The 21,065-nt window shown below is 53.6% G+C and overlaps 1 protein-coding gene across 7 annotated transcripts in view; it reads left to right on the top strand.

The window, feature by feature from the left end:
• The first annotated feature begins 800 nt into the window (after nucleotides 1-800).
• Nucleotides 801-21,065, top strand: part of TEAD4 (TEA domain transcription factor 4) — a 61,593-nt gene continuing 41,328 nt past the window's right edge. For 2 of the 7 annotated variants that reach the window (XM_057703996.1, XM_057703994.1), the window contains exons 1-2: nucleotides 17,970-18,053; nucleotides 18,248-18,432. In XM_057703996.1, coding sequence (XP_057559979.1) covers nucleotides 18,273-18,432 — 160 coding nt within the window. In that variant the 5' untranslated portion in view covers nucleotides 17,970-18,053; nucleotides 18,248-18,272. Of the gene's footprint in view, nucleotides 867-938; nucleotides 1,437-14,129; nucleotides 14,175-17,969; nucleotides 18,054-18,247; nucleotides 18,433-21,065 lie in introns of those variants that run through there. The other 5 variants (XM_057703993.1, XM_057703997.1, XM_057703998.1 and 2 more) reach the window with 5 other exon arrangements.

Genomic DNA, 21,065 nt, shown 5'->3' with positions numbered 1-21,065 from the left:
ACCCAGACTCCCCACTTTCTGTCGATGCGCTTCCATAGACCGAGTCTTCCAGCTAAATGACAAGCTCTGAGAGGGCAGGTGCTGAGGTCCTAGCCTTCACTGTTTTCAGTGTCGGGTGAGGGCACAACAGATGCGGGGTTAGGATCGGACGCGTCTCCTGCCGCGCCACACGCCCGGCACATCGGCCATCCTCGCCCCACGTGCGCTGCTCCCCGCGGTGACAGCGTCGCAGGTCCGTGCGGGGCGGACGGGAACGGCTGACAGGACCGTGCGGGGAGGGCACGCGTGGGCGCCCGGAGCTCCTGCGTCCCGGGGCGGGTGGCGGGGTCCCCGGTGGGCGCCGCGGGGAAGGGAGCAGCTGCCTGCGCGCCGGACGGCCGCCCTTGCCCGGCCTTTCGGGGCCGGCGCCGAGGGAGAAGCGCGCGGGCGGCCGGGCGCGAGGCCAGAGCCCGGCCCGCGGGTCAGGAGGAAGCGCTCGGCCCTCGGCCGAGAGCGGCGGGCTGGCCGGGACGGGCGGGAAGCCGGGCCCAGAGAGGAGGAAGAGAGTCGGGGCCGAGATCAAAGGGGAAGCACGTTGCGGGACGGCGGCCGAGGCCGGAGCCGGACGCTGAGGTCGCAGCCTAGGGTCCCCGCGGCCGCCCCCCACCGGCCCCGCCCGGCCCGCGGCCGCGGCCCCTCCCCGCGGCCCAGTCTCCTCCCCGAGGGCCCGGGGCCGGGCCGCCACTCCCTCCAGCTCCCGCCCCCGGCTGCGCGCATCTCATTCCAGCCCTCATTCCGCACATTCCAGGCTTCCTCCTTTCAAACCCCAGGCAGGGGGCGGGGAGGGCCCGCAGCTCCCGGCTCCGCCGCGCGGCCGCGTCCCCCAGGTGAGTGGCCCGGCCGCCGCCGCGCCCGTCGGCCGCGCCCCCGGCGCTCTCTCCTTCCCGCCTCGGACCGGCGCTCCGGACCCGCCGTGCTCCCCTCTCCCGTCTCCCCTCTCCCGCTTCCCTCCCTTCCGCCCTCCCGCGCGCGCTCCGTTTCCCCAGCTCCCTTCCTCTCCCGTTGACTCACCCCGCCAGGAATAGGGATCGCCCGTGCCTTCCCGTCAGTCCCCTTCTGGGAAAACTCCTCCCTCCTTGCGCCCCGCTCCGCCCCGCTCCGCGCACCGGCAGCCGCGCGGCGGACACCGCGCACAGAGTCCCGCGCGCAGGGCGCGGCGAGCTGAGTTCGAGCAGGCGCGGGGTCGGCTCCGTCCCGCGAGCCGCCTCCTTCCCCGACCAGCCGATCGGCCCCGGGGCCGGAGCCCAGGTCCCCGCTCGCCGACCCTCCGTCGTCCCTGCAGCGCCCTCGCCGGCCTCTCGAGACCTCAGCGGAGCCGCTGCTGGAAGAGCGGCGCCGGGGGGCACTCCGCGGGACTGGCCCGGCGCACCCGCCCACCTCCCCGCACCCTGGGACTGGTAAGGCGGCGGCGCGGGAGGAGCTCTCGCGCGGGACTGGGCGTGGGGGGGGGGGGGCGGTGAGCCGGCACATGGAGGCGCGCGGACCGCAGGGCCGGGGTGGGCGCGAGGGTGGAGGTGGGAAGAGGCACACGCGGAGCCAAAAGGACCGGAGGCCGAGCACCCGCGCCACTTTTCTGCTGGGCACCTCTCAGGCTCGGAAGGAGAGCCCTGGAGGTGGGTGTCTTGGTGGTTTGAGGTGCTTTGCGAGAGCGGAGGGGGACTCCGCAGAAGGTTCCCGCTCCCCAGGGCTTGAGGAGCCTAGAGCGTTCCACGCTGGGGGCCCGTGAGTCTGGGGAGCAGAGCTCCCCGACCCCGAAGCGAGCACTTCCCCGGCGGGCGGGCAGACCTGGCACTCGCGCTTGCGTGCACTCGTGGGTCCGGGGGGTTCCGGCCAGACCCGGCGGTAAGTGATGAGTTCACGTGGCGTCTGACTGTCCTGCCTCCTTAGATTCGGTGTCTGTGAGGGTGATACCTGCTCACAGATGACTCACCTGGATTCCAGGAGGCGGATTTGTTTGTGTTGAACGGAAGCACGTTTCCACTCGAGAAAAGTGCTGTTTGTCTGAAAGCTGAGTGTCTCTGAGGACTTGCGAGATGCCGCGTCTCTCAGTGTGTATTTCCCCGTGAGGATGTTTCTGGGCGGGACTGTCCTTTCTCCCTGTGAAGCGGGGGCAGGAGACAGTGTCTCTGGCGGTGTGTGTGCGGGAGTACATGGCTGTGGCTGTGGGAGTGCGTGGCCCCCAGGCTCCATTCGCCCTGGACCCGCGGAGCTGGAAGGAAGCTGTCCACACCTGCCTCTTCCAGGCAGCTGTCTTTCTAGGGAGGTCGGTTTTGTTCTTGCCTGGAAGAGTTTAGGGGAACAAGTGGGTAGAAAGTTAAGGGAAGTTGAGATTCTTGCCTTCTGGTGATGGGACTGGTTGATTGATAGGGAGAATTGGGGGTGTTTGTGGGGGTTGGACCCCCCCAGAAAGTGACCATTTTGAATTTTGAGATTTGTGTAGACAGTGTTTATTTTATTTTTAAATTTTAAAAACTTTTATACAGTTTTTAAAGAATACTTTCCATTTACAGTTACAGCAAAATATTGGCTATATTTCCTTTGTTGTACAATATATCCTTGAGCCTATCTGACACCTAATAGTCTGTACCTTCCGCTCCACCAACCCTGTATTGTCCCTCCTCCTCCCTGCTGGTAACCACCAGTTTGTTCTCTGTATCTGTGAGTCCTCGTCTTTGTTTGTTATATTCACTAGTTTGTTGTATTTTTAAAATTCCACATGTAAGTGATATCATACAGTATTTGTCTAGACAGTGCTTTTAAAGTTGGCCCCAAGAACAAGGGGGAATTGAACTACTTTCTCCTGGTCCAGCTCTCCTTGGGGCTGCCTGGGCAGTCAAGTGGAAGAATCCTCATTCTTGATGACTTGCTGGACCGCAAGGCACTGTCCTGTCCATTATGAAGATACTTTCTTGCCTGTTTGGGAGGGAAGGCTGCCTCTGATTTGCTGGTTGACCTGTGGGGAGACCCTTCTGGGTATCTCTGTTTCCCCATCTCTTCCTTTCTGCTTTACTTTCTATTTTCTCTCCATTTGGGATTTTACCATTTGAAACATTTTAGAGGAGGGAACTGGGTAGGGTGAGAGCCACAATGCCCAGATTGGCTGAAGTGTGAGGTTGACAGCCTGTGATGAGGGACACAGGCCAATCTGGCCTCGAGTTCTTTCTTCACTCCCACAACAAGATGCTGTAGGCAAAACGCTTAGGGCTTCTTGCTAGGAAGGGACCAGACACTCCCAGGGAGTGGGGACTTGCTGTCCCTCCTCCATGCACCCTGAAGAGGTAGATGTTCTGCTGGGAGCCACCTGCCCCTCTCACCTGCTCAGGCCAGGTGTGAATGTGTCTTTGAGGGCATCTGATCTAAAGATGGAGTAGAAAGGGTTCAGGTTTGGGGTCACACATACCTGGGTATAAATCCTGACAGTTACTCACTGCCTTTAAAGCTTCAGGCTCAGTTTCCTGATCAGCAATATGGGGGGAGTTAATTAATATCTAGCCAAAAAGTTTGTGGTGAAAATTCAGTGTTTGCAGAGCACCTTGCACATCTGGAGGCGCAGCAGCCAATGTTCCCTAAGCCTGTTTCAGCACAGAACCCCTTTTTTCCTGGGAACTTCTCTGAACACCCTTGGCTAAACCCTGCCCTGTCATTCATGTTTATTTAGCAAAATGGATTGAGCATTTATTGTATGCTGGGCCCTACAGGTTTCCTGCCTCAGACTTGGGGACCAGGGTAGCTAGTGGCCCAGGTGCAAGTGGGGCCTGGGCTTTGTCACTGCAGAGCACAGGGTCTCCAGCTCCCAGGTTCTAATTCCAGCTTTGTCTTGACCCCAGGGTGAACTTGCTGAACATTAATGAACTCTAATGTCAGCACCTAACTCCCTCATTTTAAAGTTGAGGAGCAGCCACTACGGAAAACAGTACGGAGGTTCCTTAAAAAACTAATAATAGAGTTATTGTATGATCCAGCAATCCCACTTCTGGGCATATATCTGGAGAAAACTATAATCGGAAAAGATACATGCACTTCTGTGTTCATAGCAGCACTATTTACAATAGCCAGGACATGGAAGCACACTAAATGTCCATTGACAGATGAATGGATAAAGAAGATGTGGTACATACATACAATGGAATATTACTCAGCCATGAAAAAGAATAAAATAATGCCATTTGCAGCAACATGGATGGACCTAGAGATTATCATGCTAAGTGAAGTAAGTCAGACAGAGAAAGACAAATATTTACAAAACAGAAATAGACTCACAGACATAGAAAACAAACTTATAGTTACCAAGGGGGAAAGGGGCGAGGGAGGGATAAATTAGGAGTTTGGGATTAACAGATACATACTACTATATATAAAACAACCAACAAGACCTACTGTATAGCATAGGGAATTATATTCAATATCTTATAATAACCTATAATGGAAAAGAATCTAAAAAAGTGATAATAACTGAATCACTTTGCTGTACACCTGAAACTAATACAGCATTGTAAATCAACTATATTTCAATAAAATTTTTAAAAATAATAAAAATAAAAATGGGAAACTGAGGCCCTGGTGGGACAGTAACTTGCTTAAGGTTGCACGGCTGGTGAGTTGCAGAGCTGGGGCTGGAATCCACTCTGGTCCATCCTGTCTCCTGCTCTGCCTCCTGCTCTGTGGATCCCAGTGCCCAGAGTCCCAGCCACCTAAGAGGCGTGGTGGCTAGAGCCGCCTGACTGGGAGGGTCTTGTTGCTCAGATAAGGTTGTTGGGGCAGAAATACTCCCCTCCTTCTAGCAGAAAGCGCAGAACCCTGGAACCTGAGAACGACCTCTGGAAGGGGTGGGGCCCTTAAGAAGTCTTTAAAACACGCTCCTTTCTCCTTGAGGGTCTGCAGGCTGCTCAACCAGGTGGAGAAGGGTCCCCCTGTCTTACCAGTTCTCCTGGGATACAGTGTCACAGACTCCTTGGGCTTCCAGCCCGGTCTTGCCCTGGTGACTGTCACAGAGCCATCTGTGACTGAGCCTCCCGTCCCCCTTCCCAGTGGCAGTGGAGGACGTGGTCGCCAGCTCTGCCCCGTTCCTTCCTGCAGCTGAGGTCAGGCCCAGGTTGCCTGCCTTCCTTTGCCCCCCGTGACCCTTTGCTGGCAGAGTTGGGACCACAGCTCCCTTTAAGGCTTTGAAATTGTAGCTGAACAGCTGCTGTCCTGACCCCCCTTCCCCGGGGCAGGGGGGGGGGTGGTGTGTGTGTGACCAGCTCAGGGGCCCAGGTGGAGGAGGGGGCAGGGCTGTGTGGCCAGCCACAGTCTCCAGCTCCTGGGTTCTCATTCCAGCTCTGCCTTGACCTCCTCAGAAATGACAGTTCTTCGCACGCGTTTGGTTTTTCCGTGTAGATGTCAGGGATACAGCCCTGGAGCCTTCAGCTGTGGCGACTGGCCCCTTTGGGAACATTTCCACCAGAACCCCAGCCCCCAAGGGCCGTGCCCACATCTTCCGCCTTTGGTGCATTAGGAGGCCGGGCCCGGCTCCCCGCAGTGTGGCCTGCTGAGGGTGGGCGGGCCCCCATGGGTGGGGACTCGGCTTCCTTTGACCCAAACTTCACGGGAACAATGGACTTCAGAAGAGTCACCAGGGGCAGGAAATGGGAGCTGTGCTGAGGCTGGGTGACCCTCGTGGGGGAGGGGATGCGTATCCGGCCTGAAGGAAAGGCAGGGTGTTGGGGACAGTGCAAGGGCACTGGGGAGGGACCGATGACACACACAGGGTGGGCCTCTCCTCTGCAGGGGGCTGTTGACTCAGAGAAACCTGAGCTGCTGAAGCCCTTCCCAGCAGACCTGTCCCGGTGTCCGCCGGCCCGGCCCACCCCTGCCAGAATCACCCGTGCCAGAACCACCCGTGCCAGAACCTGCCCGAGCCCCCTGCCAGAAGCGTCCTCCCTTCCCGCAAGCCCCTGAGATGTCTGCGTGAATCCTCCCGGCCGGGATAAAAGGCCCGTCTTGTTCCTTCCTGGCTGATGGCCATCTTGGCGTTGAGCCTTGAGTAATAGTTGACGGGGCCGTGGGCAGAGCTCCGCGTAGGGAGGCAGCCAGCCGGGGTCAGCCGGACGACAGAAAGGGATTTTTTTGAGCTACAGTCAGAACAGGAGGACAACCAGGACAGGCAGGGGGAGATTCCTGCCTGGAGCAGGTGGTGGAATGTTCTGGGAGGTAAAGCACCCTTATCTTGCCTTCATCGTTGTAAGGATAGAGCAGACCTGTGAGAGGGCCGGCTTTGGAAGAAGTGAGTCAGACCATGCTTGAGTTGCTTTTCCTGAGTTCAGGTGGCCGGATTCTCACAGATCGGGTTCTTGGGACCTGAGAGAAGTTTCTGGGGTCTGGGAGGAGCCCTGCTGAGTGGGAGGAGGTGAGGACAGCAGGATAACAAATGCTGTCCTGGTTCCTCTCTTCATGGGGGCAAGACCGGGGTCCTGGAATGGCCAGCTGGTAAGCCTCTTATCCCCTGGCCAAACTCCAGGTCAGATATTTGAACATACAGTCTATGGAGACATCAGAAATGAAGTTGAGGCACCTAGTAGCCAACATGGGTTCACGCTACCAAGTCAACTATTTTAGTGGGAAAATAATTTAATTTGGGTGGAGGATTTTTTTGGGTTCAAGAGAATTGTGTGTGTTCTGGCTGATGACAGCAGCAAGATGGATTTGTAGCTGGTTGAAAGGCCATCCTGGGGCGAGGTCTCTAGTGATATGTCACAGGGCTTTTTTTTTTTTTTTTTTTGGCTTTGTCCTCTATCAGTTCTGTGAGTGTTTAGTATAACAAGCATATTGGATGACAAAACCAGGATTCAAAATCATCTCAATTGACTAAAATATGCTGAGATAAAGCAGAACCCTGAAATTAAAAAAATTTTTCAGTTAAAATTAATGCATGCTTATTATAGAACACCAGGAAAATAAGGAAATAATTAATGGAGAAAATAAAATGGTACACAGTGCCACAACTCAGAGATGAGTACCGTTAATATTTTGGTATACGTCCCTTCGAATTTGTGTTCATGCAAATCTATATATTTTATTGCAATTATACTCTATTCTGGGTTTTTTTTTAAACTACTGAATATTATAGAGTGAGTATAAATTACTGAAAACTGTGATTTTAAGGATATGGATATTACATCATATGACAATACCTTATTTAACTGTGCTGTACTGGACTTCTAAAAATTGTTTTCGGGACGTCCTTCGTGGTCCAGTGGCTAAGACTCCACGCTCCCAATGCAGGGGGCCTGGGTTCGATTCCTGGTCAAGGAACTAGATCCCACATGCTGCAATTAAGACCCAGCACAGCCAAATAAATAAATAAATAAATAAATAAATAAATGAATGAATAGTTTTCAATTTTTAGCCATTCAAAATTACTTGATATCTAGCAATATTAAACATTTTTTAAAATAAATTTATTGAGGGAGGGAGGGAATACGGGGATATGTGTATAAAAACAGATGATTGAACTTGGTGTACCCCCCAAAAAAATAATAAATAAAAAAAAAATAAATAAATTTATTTATTTATTTTATTGGCTGTGTTGGGTCTTTTTTGCTGTGCGCGGGCTTTCTTTTTAGTTGCGGTTAGTGGGGGCTACTCTTCGTTGTGGTGCACGGGCTCCTCATTGCCATGGCTTCTCTTGTTGTGGAGCACGGGCTCTAGGCGTGTGGGCTTCAGTTGTTGCAGTGTATGGGCTCAATAGTTGTGGCTCACGGGCTCTAAAGCGCAGGCTCAGTAGTTGTGGCACACGGGCTTAGTTGCTCCTTGGCATGTGGGATCTTCCTGGAGCAGGATCGAACCCGTGTCCCCTGCATTGGCAGGCAGATTCTCTACCACTGCGCCACCTAGGAAGCCCCTAAACATGTCTTATCTCAAGATAAATCTAAAAAGTTTATGTGTAAAATCCTGCATTTAAGTTCAGAACATTAATTATATAGAATAGGAACTTACTGTCAATTCTTGTGGGGGAAAAAAACTTGAGGTTTTTGGTTGATGAAGGAAGGGGAAGGGAGATGAGCATTTATTAAGTGCCTACTGGATGCCAGTCATTATTCTAAACATCTCTCTTACATCTTTTAATCTTTGTAACAGCTCTGCGGGGTAGGGTTTGTTTGTTTTCGTTTTTTAACCTGCCCTTTACAGAGGAGGAAAAAGTTACACAGAGATTAAAAGGGGGTGAGGCTTGCGCCTGGGTCCGCCTGACTTTTCCCTGTGGGACAGTGGTGGGGGCGGGGGTAGGCCTGTGTCAGGAAGGCCTGAGTCCACTGTGATGCTCTGGCCACACTGGGAGCCTCCTCTAGTTTTGGAGGGTGGACACACCAGACCTAGGAAGTACTGAACTTTGAGTCTCTCAGCTGAGATTGGAGCAGGGGTGGGTGCTGGCATTTCTCTTCCAGGAGGCCTCCCTCTTTGCAGGAAGAGCAGATACGTCCATCTGATCTGAAGTCATTTCAGGAGGTAGGACTGTGTGGAACTACATAGAATTTCTATTTCTATGAAAAACTTGTTAGGGATGCTTCGCAGGAGGGCTCTGCACTGGGTGGGAGGTGGGATCAGATGACCTCTGGGGCCTCTGCCTCCCGCTTCTGGTCCTGGCCTCAGTTTCTCCACATGTAGCAGGTGGGGACCCCACTAGGTGAGGAGGGAGGTGTTTTCCCACTTTGACATTCTGGGAAATCCATCCTACTGGAGTCAAGGCTGAGAGATGTAGGGGAAGGGGCAGTGTCCGAACTGGTAGAAGAGGCAACATGGGGAGGTGTGGGTGATGTTGCCTGGTCCCCATCACCCTTGTGCAAGCGGAGTGGATGGGTGTCAGGGTCAGGCTGCACCCCCGAGGCTGGGGCAGGGGGAGATGCACCGACGTGGAGCAGCGGCTGCGAGCACAGAATCCAGAGTCGTGCCATCCGATGGGAATGTGAAACTGTACGTTAGCTTGGAGCCACATTTAAGAGGTGAAAAGAAACTGATCAAATGAATTTTAATAACATATTTTATTAAACTGCAGTGTCCAGGGGACTTCCCTCGTGGCACACTGGTTAAGAATCTGCCTGCCAATGCAGGGGACACGGGTTCCATCCCTGGTCCGGGAGGATCCCATGTGCCACGGAGCAACTAAGCCTGTGTACCACAACTATTGAGTCTGCGGCCTAGAGCCTGTGAGCCACAACTACTAAGCCCGCCTGCTGCAACTACTGAAGCCACCACAATGAGAAGCCCACGCACCGCAATAAAGAGTAGCCCCTGCTCCCTGCAACTAGAGAAAGCCTGCACACAGCAACGAAGACCCAATGCAGTCAAAAAAATAATAAAGTTCCCTTAAAAAAAAAAACACCAAAAAAACCTAGTGTCCAAAATATTATCACTTAAAGTGTAATCAATAGTGAAACAATATTAATGAAATAGTTTACATTGTTTTTCATACAAGGGGTTGGGATCCAGCCTGTGTTTTACACTCAGAGGCATGTCTCTGTTGCCCCAGCCACTTTTCAAGTGCGCAACAGCAGTGTGTGGCCGTGGCCAGTGTTTGGACTATATATCTTCACAGCCGGCCTGCCTGGGTTTGAAGCCCTTACCTGCTGCTCATCAGCTATGTGGCCTTGGGCAAGTTTCCAGACTGCAGTGTGTCTTATTTTCCCCTCTTTTTTTTTTTATTTTTGGCCGAGCCAGCCGGCATCAGGGTCATAGTTCCCTGACTAGGGATCGAACCCATGCCCCTTGCAGTGGAAGCTGAGTCCTAACCACTGAACCGCCAGGGAAGTCCCTTATTTTCCCCTCTTATTAATGGGGGCAATAATAATAGCGCCTACCCCATATGGTTGATGTGAAGATGGAATTAGGCAATATTTGTAAAGCGCTTGTTTTTGTTTTTTGCCTGGCACATATTCAACACTGTATAAGTGTTTATCAGATAATTGATCTATAACTGGTCCTTAACCCCTGGAGAGGCAGTGATGTGCTTGGGAAAGTCCAGCTGTATAGGGGCCCTGCCGGTACCCCTAGTTCTACAGAGTGAAAAGGATTCAGATCAGATGGACTGATAGGCTGTTGCTGGCATTTCTCTCCCAGGGCCACCTGGGAGAGAAATGCCAGCACCCCGACGACAGGACAGGGCCCAGTCCCTCAGCAGGTGTGCCCTGAGCATCTGTCTGCTTGGGGCTCGGAGCTGTGCTGTGAGGAGGAAGAAAAGCATCCTGGAAAATGCTCTGTCGTAAATCGTAAATCACATGACCTTGTGTTGGAATGGGAGGCGGGGTAGCTTCCAGCACTTGGAGGTTTCAGCAGTAGTTGTGCTGCTTCTGCAAGAGAAGAAGGAAGGCTGGATCAGTGGCTTTTGATACCCTCCTCGGAGCTCCGCCAGCCCCAGCAGCGCCAGCTCTCTCTTGGCATCAGCCCCCTCCACTTGCACCTGCCCTCAGCCAAGCCACAGTGGTCACAGAGCACCCACTGTGTGCAAGGCGCTGTGCCAGGTGCAGTGGGGGGAATGTGGAAGGGAGAACCTGGTCCCTGTGCTCGAGGAGCATGTGATCCAGCAGGGGAGACAGACTGAGTAGCGAACACTGAGAGCCTGCGGGGTGCAAGAAGGGCTAATTAGAAGCACAGACAAGGGAATTCCCTGGGGTCCAGTGGTTATGACTCCGAGCTTTCACTGCAAGGGACATGGGTTCCATCCCTGGTCAGGGAACTAAGATCCTGCATGCTGCATAGTGCAGCTAGAAACTAAATAAATTAATTTAAAAAAAGTGTAATTAAAACTGAAAAAATTAATTAAAAAAAAGAGGAAGCACAGACAAGTGCGTAGGGGATGCCAGGTAAAGGGGATTCATTCTGAAGGGGCTGGGAACAGTCAGGGAAGGCTTCATGGAGGAGGAGGCACTTGTGCTGGCTTTGAAGGATGGATAGGTTTTTGACAGGTGTGTATGTGCATGTGTGCACAGAGAGAAGGAAAGAGGGAGGAAGGAAGGGAACGGGAGAAATATCTGTGAGAAGACAGAAAAAAGTGATTTCAAGACTGTGGTCATGAAATGACCAGAGGAGGGGCTTTATGAACGAGGTTGATTTTCGGGGCCCTCTGGGCAGAATAAGGAGGACTTGTTAAGTCTGTTTTTTAACTGACATACAGCAGGGTTACTCCTTGATGTATAATCCCATGGGCTTAGACAGATGCACAGAGTTGGGGGCTTCGCCACCACGGTCAGGGTCCACAGCCATCCATCTCCCCAGACAGCTCCCTGATGCCGCAGTCCCATGCCCACCCTGCCCTCCCCATCTGTTCTCACTCCTGGGGTCCTGCCTTTTCTAGAACATCAGGTGGAATCCTACAGCACATAGCTTTGGGCTCTGCCGCCTTCACACAGCAGGACACCCCCTTCGACCAGGTGGTGTGTGGGTCAGAAGTTTGTTCCCTTTCATTGCTGAGTCTTAAGGACCCCGTTATACGACATCCCATAGTGCGCTCGGCCATTCGCTGGTTAAAGGACTTTGGGGTGGTTTCCAGCCTTTGTTGATTTTGTAAAGCCGCTGTCATCATTGGCATGCAGGTTTTTGTGCAAACACAGGTCTCCATTTCTCTTGGATAAATACTTAGGAGTGGGGTTGCTGGGTCACAGGGTACGTGTATGTTTAATGCTTTAAGAAGCTGCCAAACTGTTTTCCCATGTGTGCCATTTTGCATTCCTCCCAGCAGAGCGTCAGAACTCCATCACTCGGTATCTTCAGCAGCACTTGGCGTTGTCAGGTTTCTTTCTGTTTGGCTCGTGCCACCCCCGTAGGTGTGTAGTTTCAGTAGAATCTCATTGCTGAGTTAATTGGCATTTCCTTGATAACTACCATGTGGCGCATCCTCTCGGGTACTTATTTGCCATTCATACAACTTCCTTGGTGAAGTGTCTGTGCAAATCGTTTGCCTGTTTTCTCCTTTTGATTGTTTGGAGAGTTCTTTAATATTCTGGATACAAGTCCCTCGTCAGATGTGTGGCTTACAAATTTTAGGAAAATTCACTTAAGGAGAAAATCTCCAGAAGAAGATGGTGAGTGAGGGGTAAGAGTTTGATGTCCTGAGCCTTGGCCTTTCTTCAGGGGCAAAGGTGGGACCGGTTGAAGGGGGGAATGGGGGTCCCCTAGAGAAAGACCCTCGGAAAAGATGAGGAGGGGACCGGGCCTTCCGTGAGGTCCTGCTCCTGACCCAGCACTGGCCTCAGAATAGGAGGCACTGGTGGTGTCTTCACCAGCCAGCTGCACTGGTCTCCCCTCATGGCCACTGGGCCAGGCAGGGCCAGCCCGTCGAGAGCAACAAATGCTTGTGCCCAGCCTGGGTATCAGCTGCTTACGTGGCCTTGTTTCCAAACTGGATGACCGTGCATTCTGGAATGGGAGGTGGGGCCTTGGCCAGGCCTGCAGGAGTAAGGGCTGGGTGGGTGTGTGGCTGGTGCAGGAGGGAATCACTGGGGTGAGTTTCTGGGTCAGGGTGGGTCCTTGGTGGTGTGACCTGAGTGGAGGGTCGAGGGCCCTGGGCCACTGGAATTTCTACCCTGGTCTAGGTGGGATGGTTCTGAGACAGAGGGACATTCCTATGAAAATGACCCAGAGTAGGGTGGGTGCTGCCTCGCGTCCAAATGCAATCCGGCCTGTCCCTCACCTGTGTCCTGGGGGCTGTGGTGCTGCCAGCTGCCAGAGGCAGGGGTCTTCATTCTTCCCAGGGCAGGCCTTTCCTGGAGATGAGTAGAGAGCGGGCAGAGCTGAGGGTGGGGCTTGCGTGCGGCTTCCGGGGCTGCTGGTGGGGGCTCCCCCTGGGCCCTCGGCCCCCTGTGGCTGCCAGGTGCTCTGGACCCTGGAGGGCCTCCTTCTCCCCGGGCCGGGCCTTGCGCTGTGGGGACCCCGGTGTGGGCATAGCCCAGGTCCCGGCAGGTGGGCACAGTCCTGCACTCTGGGGTGGGGAGGGGTGGCGCAGTGGAGAGAGGCAGGCCCACCCCGGGCTGGGGAACACCGTTCCAGAAGCTTGCTCTGGCCCTGCCCCGGGGAATCACTGTGCGAGGAGTTTCCAAGACTCTGGACTCTCGATCTCTTGTGAGATCTGGATTCCACAGACAGGCCCGCCCAGAGGGAGCCCAGCGGGTTGGTTGCAGTCCCTTGGCCTCCAATCCTTTGGTGACTTTTGCTTTATTTTAGAATCTTGAGAAGGGCCCAGAGGAGAAATAAATGCAAGGCTTACTCCTCCCACCTTTTTTCTCCCCTCCGTTTCCCAAAACGCATACTTTATTTATTTTTATTTATTTTTGGCCTCGCTGTGCGGCTTGTGGCATCCTAGCTCCTGGACCAGGGATCAAACCCAGGCCCCCAGCAGTGAGAGCGCCAGGTCCTAACCACTGGACCACCAGGGAATTCCCTACTTTTTTTTTTTTTTAATGTATTTTATTGAAGTATAGTTGATGTACAGTGTTGTGTTCATTTCTGTTGTACAGCAAAGTGATTCAGTTACACATATAGACACATTCTTTTTTACCTTTTTTTAAGTCAGTAGTCTTTATTGTTATTATTCTTACTTAGAGCAGTTTGGGGTTTACATGTAAGTTGAGCAGACCTTACACAGGCTGCCCTCCCTCCTCGCTCTGTCTCCTTATGAACGCCTTGCCCTCTGTGGCATATTTGTTACCTTGACGGGCCAGGATTGATACGTTATTGAGTAAAGTCCACAGTTTACATCAGGGTCCGCTCTGCGTGTGGTGTGTCCTGTGGGTTTAGACGAATGTCTCGTCTCATGGCTCCACCATGGCAGCATCACTGCGCTGGAACTCCCGTGTCCCACGTGCGCATCCCTCCACTGATCTTCTCTTGTCCCCATAGTGTCGCCTTCTCCGGATGCGGTATGGTCGTGGTCCTACACAGTCTGCACCCTTTCCGGATGGCTTCAGATGGGCCTCGCCTGGGATATGCCTTTAAATTTCATCCATGTTTTTCCCCGACTTGATAGCTCATTTCTTTCTCATCGTGAGCAATATTCCACTTTCCCCACCTTTTTTCTCTGTGTAAGTGGGGACACTGAGGCCCAGAGAGGGAAGTGACCTCAGGAATCATGGCAAGGCTGAACGTGGAACCTAATTTGTTTTCCTTCTGAGGTCAGAAGGACTTCTGTGCTACTTCATCAGGGCCCCTTTCGTGGCCCCAGGGCAGGCCCCGGGGGTGGGGCGGATGGAGGGCCATGGATGCCCACTTCCTGGATGCCGTAGGACTAGGCCCACAGACACCCACGGCCCCGGCCGCTTCGCAGGATGGCTAGGAGCAGAGCTAAGGGGGTGGGGTGCTGGAACCCTGCCTTTATTTACCGCTCTGCCCCCTGGGGTGGGGCGTCTGGGGGATGGGCTGGGAGCCTGTATCTGCTCAGGGGTCTTATCTCCCTTCTTTTCTCTTCCTCTCTGAGCCACTCAGCCCCTCCCTGTTGACCCCTCCCTCTGGCCTGCCTCCCTCTCTGCCTATTGACTCCTCTCCTTTCTGTGCCCCTCACTCCCCCTGCTCCCCACCTCCCCGCTGTCCGGGGGGATGCTCCTCACTGTCCTTGCCCCCTCCATCGTCCCGCAAGGAGCCAGCCTCTGTGCCGTGTCTGTGGGCACCGTTGATCTTGATCCTCACCACAGCCCTGTGCGGAAGAGAGATCGTCATCACCCCTGCAGTGTATCTGCAAGGACACAGTCCCAGAAAGTTGAGTGGCCTCCCTGGTCCATATCCCCGGGGCCAAGTGTGAGGCCCAGCCAGGCCTCCGGCCCTGGGCTCCACAGCGCCGCCCTCCTGGCTGTGCCTGGCTCTCCGTGACGTCGGTTCCGGCAGGGCTCACACTGGGAAGGACTGTGGGACCCCCTCCCCGTCCTGGCCTGTCTAGAAGCAAGATGTGATCGACATCCCCACTGGAAGGGCAGGGAGGGACACACTGCCATCCTCCAGGGCTTTGCCTGTTTTCATCCTACTGGTCCCCCATCATCACTCTGCAAGGGGCGTCTGTCTGGTCCCAGTTTGAGGGATTCGGGAACAGGAGCTTCGGGAGGTGAACGCGTAGCTGCTCAGAGGCAGACGTTAACCCAGGTCCTGGGACTCCCCTGGTGATCCTATGGTTAAGACTTCATGCTCCCAATGCAGGGGGCCCAGTTTCCATTCCTGGTCAGGGAACTAGAGCCCGCATGCCGCAACTACTAAAATCCTGCGTGCTGCAACTGCTGAGCCTTTGAGACTCCACAAAGACCCGGCGCAGCAAAATAAACAAACAAATATATAAATATTAAAGAAACCCCAACAACAAAACCCAGGTCTTACGACCCTGAACTGCTTCACAATGGACCAGAAAGCCTGACGCCCAGCTCCCCCAGAGCTGCGTGCCTTCAGAGAGGGAGGGGCGCTGCCCAGCATGGAGAATGGTGTGGTGTTTGGGCCTCGTGGCCCCAGGTTCTGTGTGGTTTGGTTATCTGTTGAGAAGGGCCCTTTGCTGGCCTCCAGCAAGCCCCAGCCGGCCTCCTGAGTCACAAGAGGGCCAGCTTTGTCCAGCTGGGTGCCCGGCCCTGCCCAGCCTGTCTGCTCTTTGTGGGTTGTTTCTTGTCCTCCCCTCCTCCTTCCTTCCATCCCTGCGGCTTGCCTGTCTCCTCTCTCTGCATTTCGGGTTATACGTGGGCCAACTTCCTTTCTCTCCTGTATGTTGGGCCCAGACTCCTGGAGTGACCCCCTCCCCTGCTCCATCCACATCTTTCCCCCTTCTATCTCCTGGTGACCCTTTTACAAAAAATATGGTAGAATGTGCACAACATAAAATGTACCATTTGAACCATTAAGTGTACAGTTGAGTAGCATTAAGTGCAGTGTGGTGCTACCATCACCGTTCATCTTCAGAACTTTCTCATCATCTCGTTAAACCATAACTCCCCCCCACCCCACCCCCTCATAACCTGTCTTCTACTTTCTGTCTCTATGGATTTGCCTGTTTCCTATAAATGGAATCACAGAATATTTATCCTTTTGTGTCTGGCTTACTTCACTTTAGCATAAGGTCCCCAAGTTCATCCATGCTGTAATATGTGCCAGAATTCCTTTTTATTTATTTATTTCTTTTTAATTTTTAATTTTTTTGGCCATGCTGGGCAGCTTGCCAGATCTTAGTTCCCTGGCCAGGAATTGAACCCGGGCTCACAGCAGTGAAAGCACTGAGTCCTAAACACTGGACCGCAAGGGAAGTCCCTTTTCATTTTTTTCCATTCCTTTTTAAAGCTGAGTAATAATTCACTGTGTGGATAGATGACTTTTTGTTTATGCCTTAATCTGTTGATGGACATTTCGGTTGTCTCCACCTTTTGGCTGTCTTGGGGCACATCTTTCTCCACCAGCTGTGGTTTTCCCAGGGCCTTGAGCTCAGCGCCTATTAAAATCCTCCCCCTCCCCCCAGGATGTTTACCTGTCCTACCTGTAATGGTTTAACGTGTTACTCTCCCTGGTACACTGGATTCTTGTCATACTTGACGCCTGTGAAGTCACTGAGAATGTGAGTTAGCAGGTACTGAACCAGTGTTCCGAGGGCAGACACGGGCTAGGTTCCTGTGAGCCTCTGGCCACAATATTTTTGTCATGCATTGAATTCATAACCTTGTTTTGTGTGTGTTTCTGTCCAGAGACACCTAATTTAATATAGATTGTTGATTCATTAACATTGAACTCACAACCAACAGCACCATCACTCACGCCTGCACGTATGTTCTCTGTAAGGCACATCACGACCTCCTTGCACCCGGGGATACCAGGCAGCACCCCCCGCACTGCGCTGGGGGCCATTTTAAACAGCAAGATCAACAACAAAAAGACAAAAATATGAAATGTGTGGCACTAAATAGGCACGGAAAAGGAGAGTTGCTTGTTTGGGGTCTGAGCTGAAACCAGAAGGCAGGGCAGCCTTGCTGGACCTCGGCTGGACCATGGGTGACAGCCACGCAGTGCAGGGATGTGTCCGAGTGACTGGGAAGCACCACCAGTGGGGGTTTGGGTCACGGATTGTAGTGAGTGGGCGAATTTGCAAACATGGAACTTTTGACAGTTCTGTGGACAAGGGGCGACTGTACGTGCAGGGACCCCCCAGACCCATAGACTGAAGGACACTGCGAGCAAGGCCACGTCCTAGTGACTTTGGACCCCAAGCTTGGCATACTGTAGGTAATTTCAGCTTCATTGAGGCATAATTGACATCTAGAGCTGTAAGATATTTCAAGTGTACATCTGGTGAGTTGACGTACATATACATTGTGAAAGGGTCCCCTCCATCTAGTTAATTAATACATCTCTCATCTTACATGTTTTTTTTGTGTGTGTGTAGGTCCTACTCTCTTAGCAGATTTCAGTCCCGCAGTCCAGGTTCAGCAACTGTAGTCACTGTGTGAGACATTAGACCTCAGACCTCATTCTTAGAGCTGAATTTTTTTGTGCCCTTTTATGGACCTCTCCCATTCCCTCCGCCCTCAGTAGACGTTTTTGGATGGGCTGGTGTTGGGAATTAAGTACAGAGGCCCGGCCTCGGCCGGAAAACAACGTGCGTGAACGTGGAGATGGTGAGGAGGCCAGGGGCTGGAGGGAAGAGGGGGACAGGGCTGGAGGAAGGCTGGGGCCCAGCGTTCCTGATCTCCGCTCCTGTTCTTGTTTAAGGAATGAGGTCAGGCCAGCGAAGGCTCAGAGATGACCTTACCCCCCCCCCACCCCCACCCCCCACTCCCCTGGTCTCTATCTGCTTCAGTGTGTGCAGTACTTTGTGGTCCTTGTACAATTGGGTCCAATCTCCAGAGTCTAGTCTGGTGGGAGTAGCCAGGGTGATGATGGGAGAGCCATTTTTGTCCCAGCTCTGAAGTCTGTTGGCTGGGGAAGATCCACACTCCATCCAAGGCGATGTTCTGCAGGTTCTGTAACAGCTGAGTCAGATCAGGCCAAGTACCTGGGATTCAGAGACCTGACCCCGCCGCCCAGATAACCAGGTCTCACAGGTAAGTTCAGCAGCCTGAAGAAGGATCCCTGTCCTGGGATTGAAGTGGAAGAGAACCCGCTTCCCTTCCCCCAGATTACTTAGTCTCCCGCCACCCCCCCGCCCACCCGTATCCCACATCTTTATACCTGGGACTCATCTGGAAGATTGGGATGGGTTCCTGGACGGAAACCCCAAGTTTTCTTTTCCTCCCAGCTTCTCAGCTATAGGAGTCGTTGGGATGAAGAAGGTGGTTCTAACAGAGGCCCTCAGGAGAGGAGCAGCAGCGTCTGTGGGCAGGATGTCAGACCCCCATCTCGAGGGTCCTGTGTGGCTGGAACTGGGTGGGAGCCTCAGGCCGTGTCCTCATGGTCTCTCTCTGACTTTCTGGATGACACCAGGCAAGTCCTTTAAACTTCCGGAGTTTCAGTGTCCATCACTTCCAAGCTGGGGGCAGGGCGCTGGGGCGGAGGTTATAACACGCGTTGACCCACACCAAGTCAGAGATATTGTGATAAAAGGAAACGAGTCGTAGATTTGTCCTTGACCGAGGAAAGGGATACGGAAGAATCCTCCTTAATTAAGGATGCCGTGTGCTGCCTAAGTCCCCAACATGGAGCCAGGAGTGGTGGGGGACGGGGATGTAGGAGACATGATTATGTCCTCAAGTAGCTCCCAGACAGCAGGGGAAACACGTGGGCACAGATGCCATCACTTTTACGGGACTATGTATTGTCACTTTCTGAGTGGCGTGTTGGGGGCTCCAGGCACTGGGAGGAGTCAGAGGGGCCGAGAGACCACCGATGGCTGTGGAGGGCTACTGAAGGGGGTAGGCTTGAGCGCGGGAGATGGAGTCCTGAGGACACCACCGTGGACCAGGCAGGGGACAGGACCAGATCTGAGGTCTGGTGTTGCCACTCTGTCAGGGTGAGGTATTGGTCCTCCTTGAGCCTTGATTTCTCCATTTATAACCTGGGGATCACAGTTCCCTTCGTGTCCTGAAGGTGTTTTTGAGAAACTTATTATTCTTATTATTAGAAAGATCTTGCTAAAAGCCGGCACGTTCCCGATTCTTAGGAAAAGTCCTGAGTAACGGGCATCAGTGGTCCCTAGGATGGAGCTGAATGTTGTGTGGCCTTGGGTGGGCTTTTGGGTGGGGTGGGGGCAGAGCAGGAGGCCTCCAGGGCAGGCCCTGGAGCCAAGTCAGGGATTATTTTTGTTCCTCTGCTTGTGGCACCTGGCCCAGACTCAACCATGCCATCTGTCCCCTCCAGCTCCTTCTGGCAGGCCTGCGTGGGTCGCTGGGGGAGGCGGAGGCGCAGGGTGACCCTTCTCCAGGCTGCTGTTGGCTTACCCCACCCCCCACCTCTTCTAGCCTCGGGCAGAGGCCGCATGGGAGCTCTGCCTGGGGAGAGAAGCAGCCTCCAGGCTGGGCCCGGCAGTGGGCTGGGGGGAGAGGCCAGGCAGCCGGGTTGTGGGCCAGGAACAGCAGGCCACACAGGGCGGGGAGCAGCTCCATTTTGGTAACGGATCTTGTGGCCCAGGGCCTTGGGTGACCTGCTGCCCTGCTCTCCCCAGGGTGGACCCAGTGCAGAGCCTCAGCAGACCTGCCTCATGGGGCCGCGTCCAGGCCCGGCTTCCCCCCGCCCACCCAGCCCAGCTCCCATCTTGGGGGAAGGAAGGGTCCAGGGACCACCGCCCCTGCTCTCTGAGGGGCCCACATGGCATCAGGGAAGTTGGGGCGCCCTCCTTTTCACCTCCTAACTTTCTGACCTCTGGGTTTAGTGTCACCTTCTGTGTTTAGTGTCAGATCCCAGAAGAAAATCTAGATGAAGCCAGGGGACACGATGCCTTAGATATTCATGTTATTAACTAGCTAATATTATTATTATTAGGCTTTAGGGCTTAAGGTGTATATATCTAACTGGTCTGTTTAGGGCTCTAGGCTCTACGTGCAGCTTAGTAATAGTGAAGGTGAGCTGAATAGCTCTTCCCGAGCTCAGGCCCTGGGGCAGGCCCCATGCAGTTGACATCTGGGCTTACTGACCATCGCATGGATGCCTCTTCAAGGTGGATCAGTTCCTAGCCTCCTCTAAGCAAAGCCGCAGGTGAGAGTCTGCAAGGTACGTTTAGGGGCCGCTTGGGAGATGGGGGCGGGGGGCGGGGGGCGGGCTGCGAGCTGCAGGCACTGCCAGGGCAGGAGGGACCTGCCAGGGACAGAATTCGCAGGTGAGCTGGCCGAAGCCCAGAGAAACAGAGGGACTCGTTCATGGTTACCGCAGCTTGGAGCACCGCAGCCAGAGCCTGTGTCTTTATTTTTGGACATCACCCCTTAATTTTATAAGCCTGCAGAATAAACCCCAAGGGGATTTACATGTGACTCAGGCTCTCCCTCTGATGCACCCAAATCCAGACATTTACTGAGATTTTCTTATGTTTCCTGACACTAAACACAGAATGGTGCATCCTCCCCTCAGAGAAATCATTCCACAGACACGTACCAAATAGCCATTCATTTGTTCCTTCTTTTGTCCCTAGCACGTGCAATGTGCAGAGGATTTAGTAGAGAAAGATGGCCAGCCCTGCCCTCGTGGGGTCTGCAGCGTGTTGAGGGGGACCAGTCACCCCAGGAGCTGGAGCGGAGGGTGCCCACAAAGCACGGGACCTGCCAGAGTGTGGAGGTGGCCTCACCCAGACTGAGCCTGGGGCCGTCCTCCCAGGGGAAGTGAGATTTTGGCTGGAAAGGCTGTATGCTGAAACTAACACAGTATTGTAAATCAGCTATTCTTCAATAACAAAAGTACAAATGAAAAATGGAGAAAGATTTTGGCTGGACCTTAAGGGTGGGTAGGAGTTGGCTGGGTGAAGGGGGATGGGGAGGAAGGTCACTGGCAGCTCTGCGCTGTGTTGGGGAAGAGATTGGCACGTTGGGGTATCATTTGGGCAACTGAGTTGGAGGCTTGGGAGGGGGATGCAAAGAAGAGGGAGGACAGAGAATGGTGCTGACGGACGGAAGGTATGGCCGCAGAGCTGG

Source organism: Hippopotamus amphibius, chromosome 12 (assembly GCF_030028045.1).
Source record: "Hippopotamus amphibius kiboko isolate mHipAmp2 chromosome 12, mHipAmp2.hap2, whole genome shotgun sequence".
In the NCBI taxonomy this organism is placed as follows: Eukaryota; Metazoa; Chordata; class Mammalia; order Artiodactyla; family Hippopotamidae; genus Hippopotamus; species Hippopotamus amphibius.
This window is presented reverse-complemented; position numbering and strand designations above follow the sequence as displayed.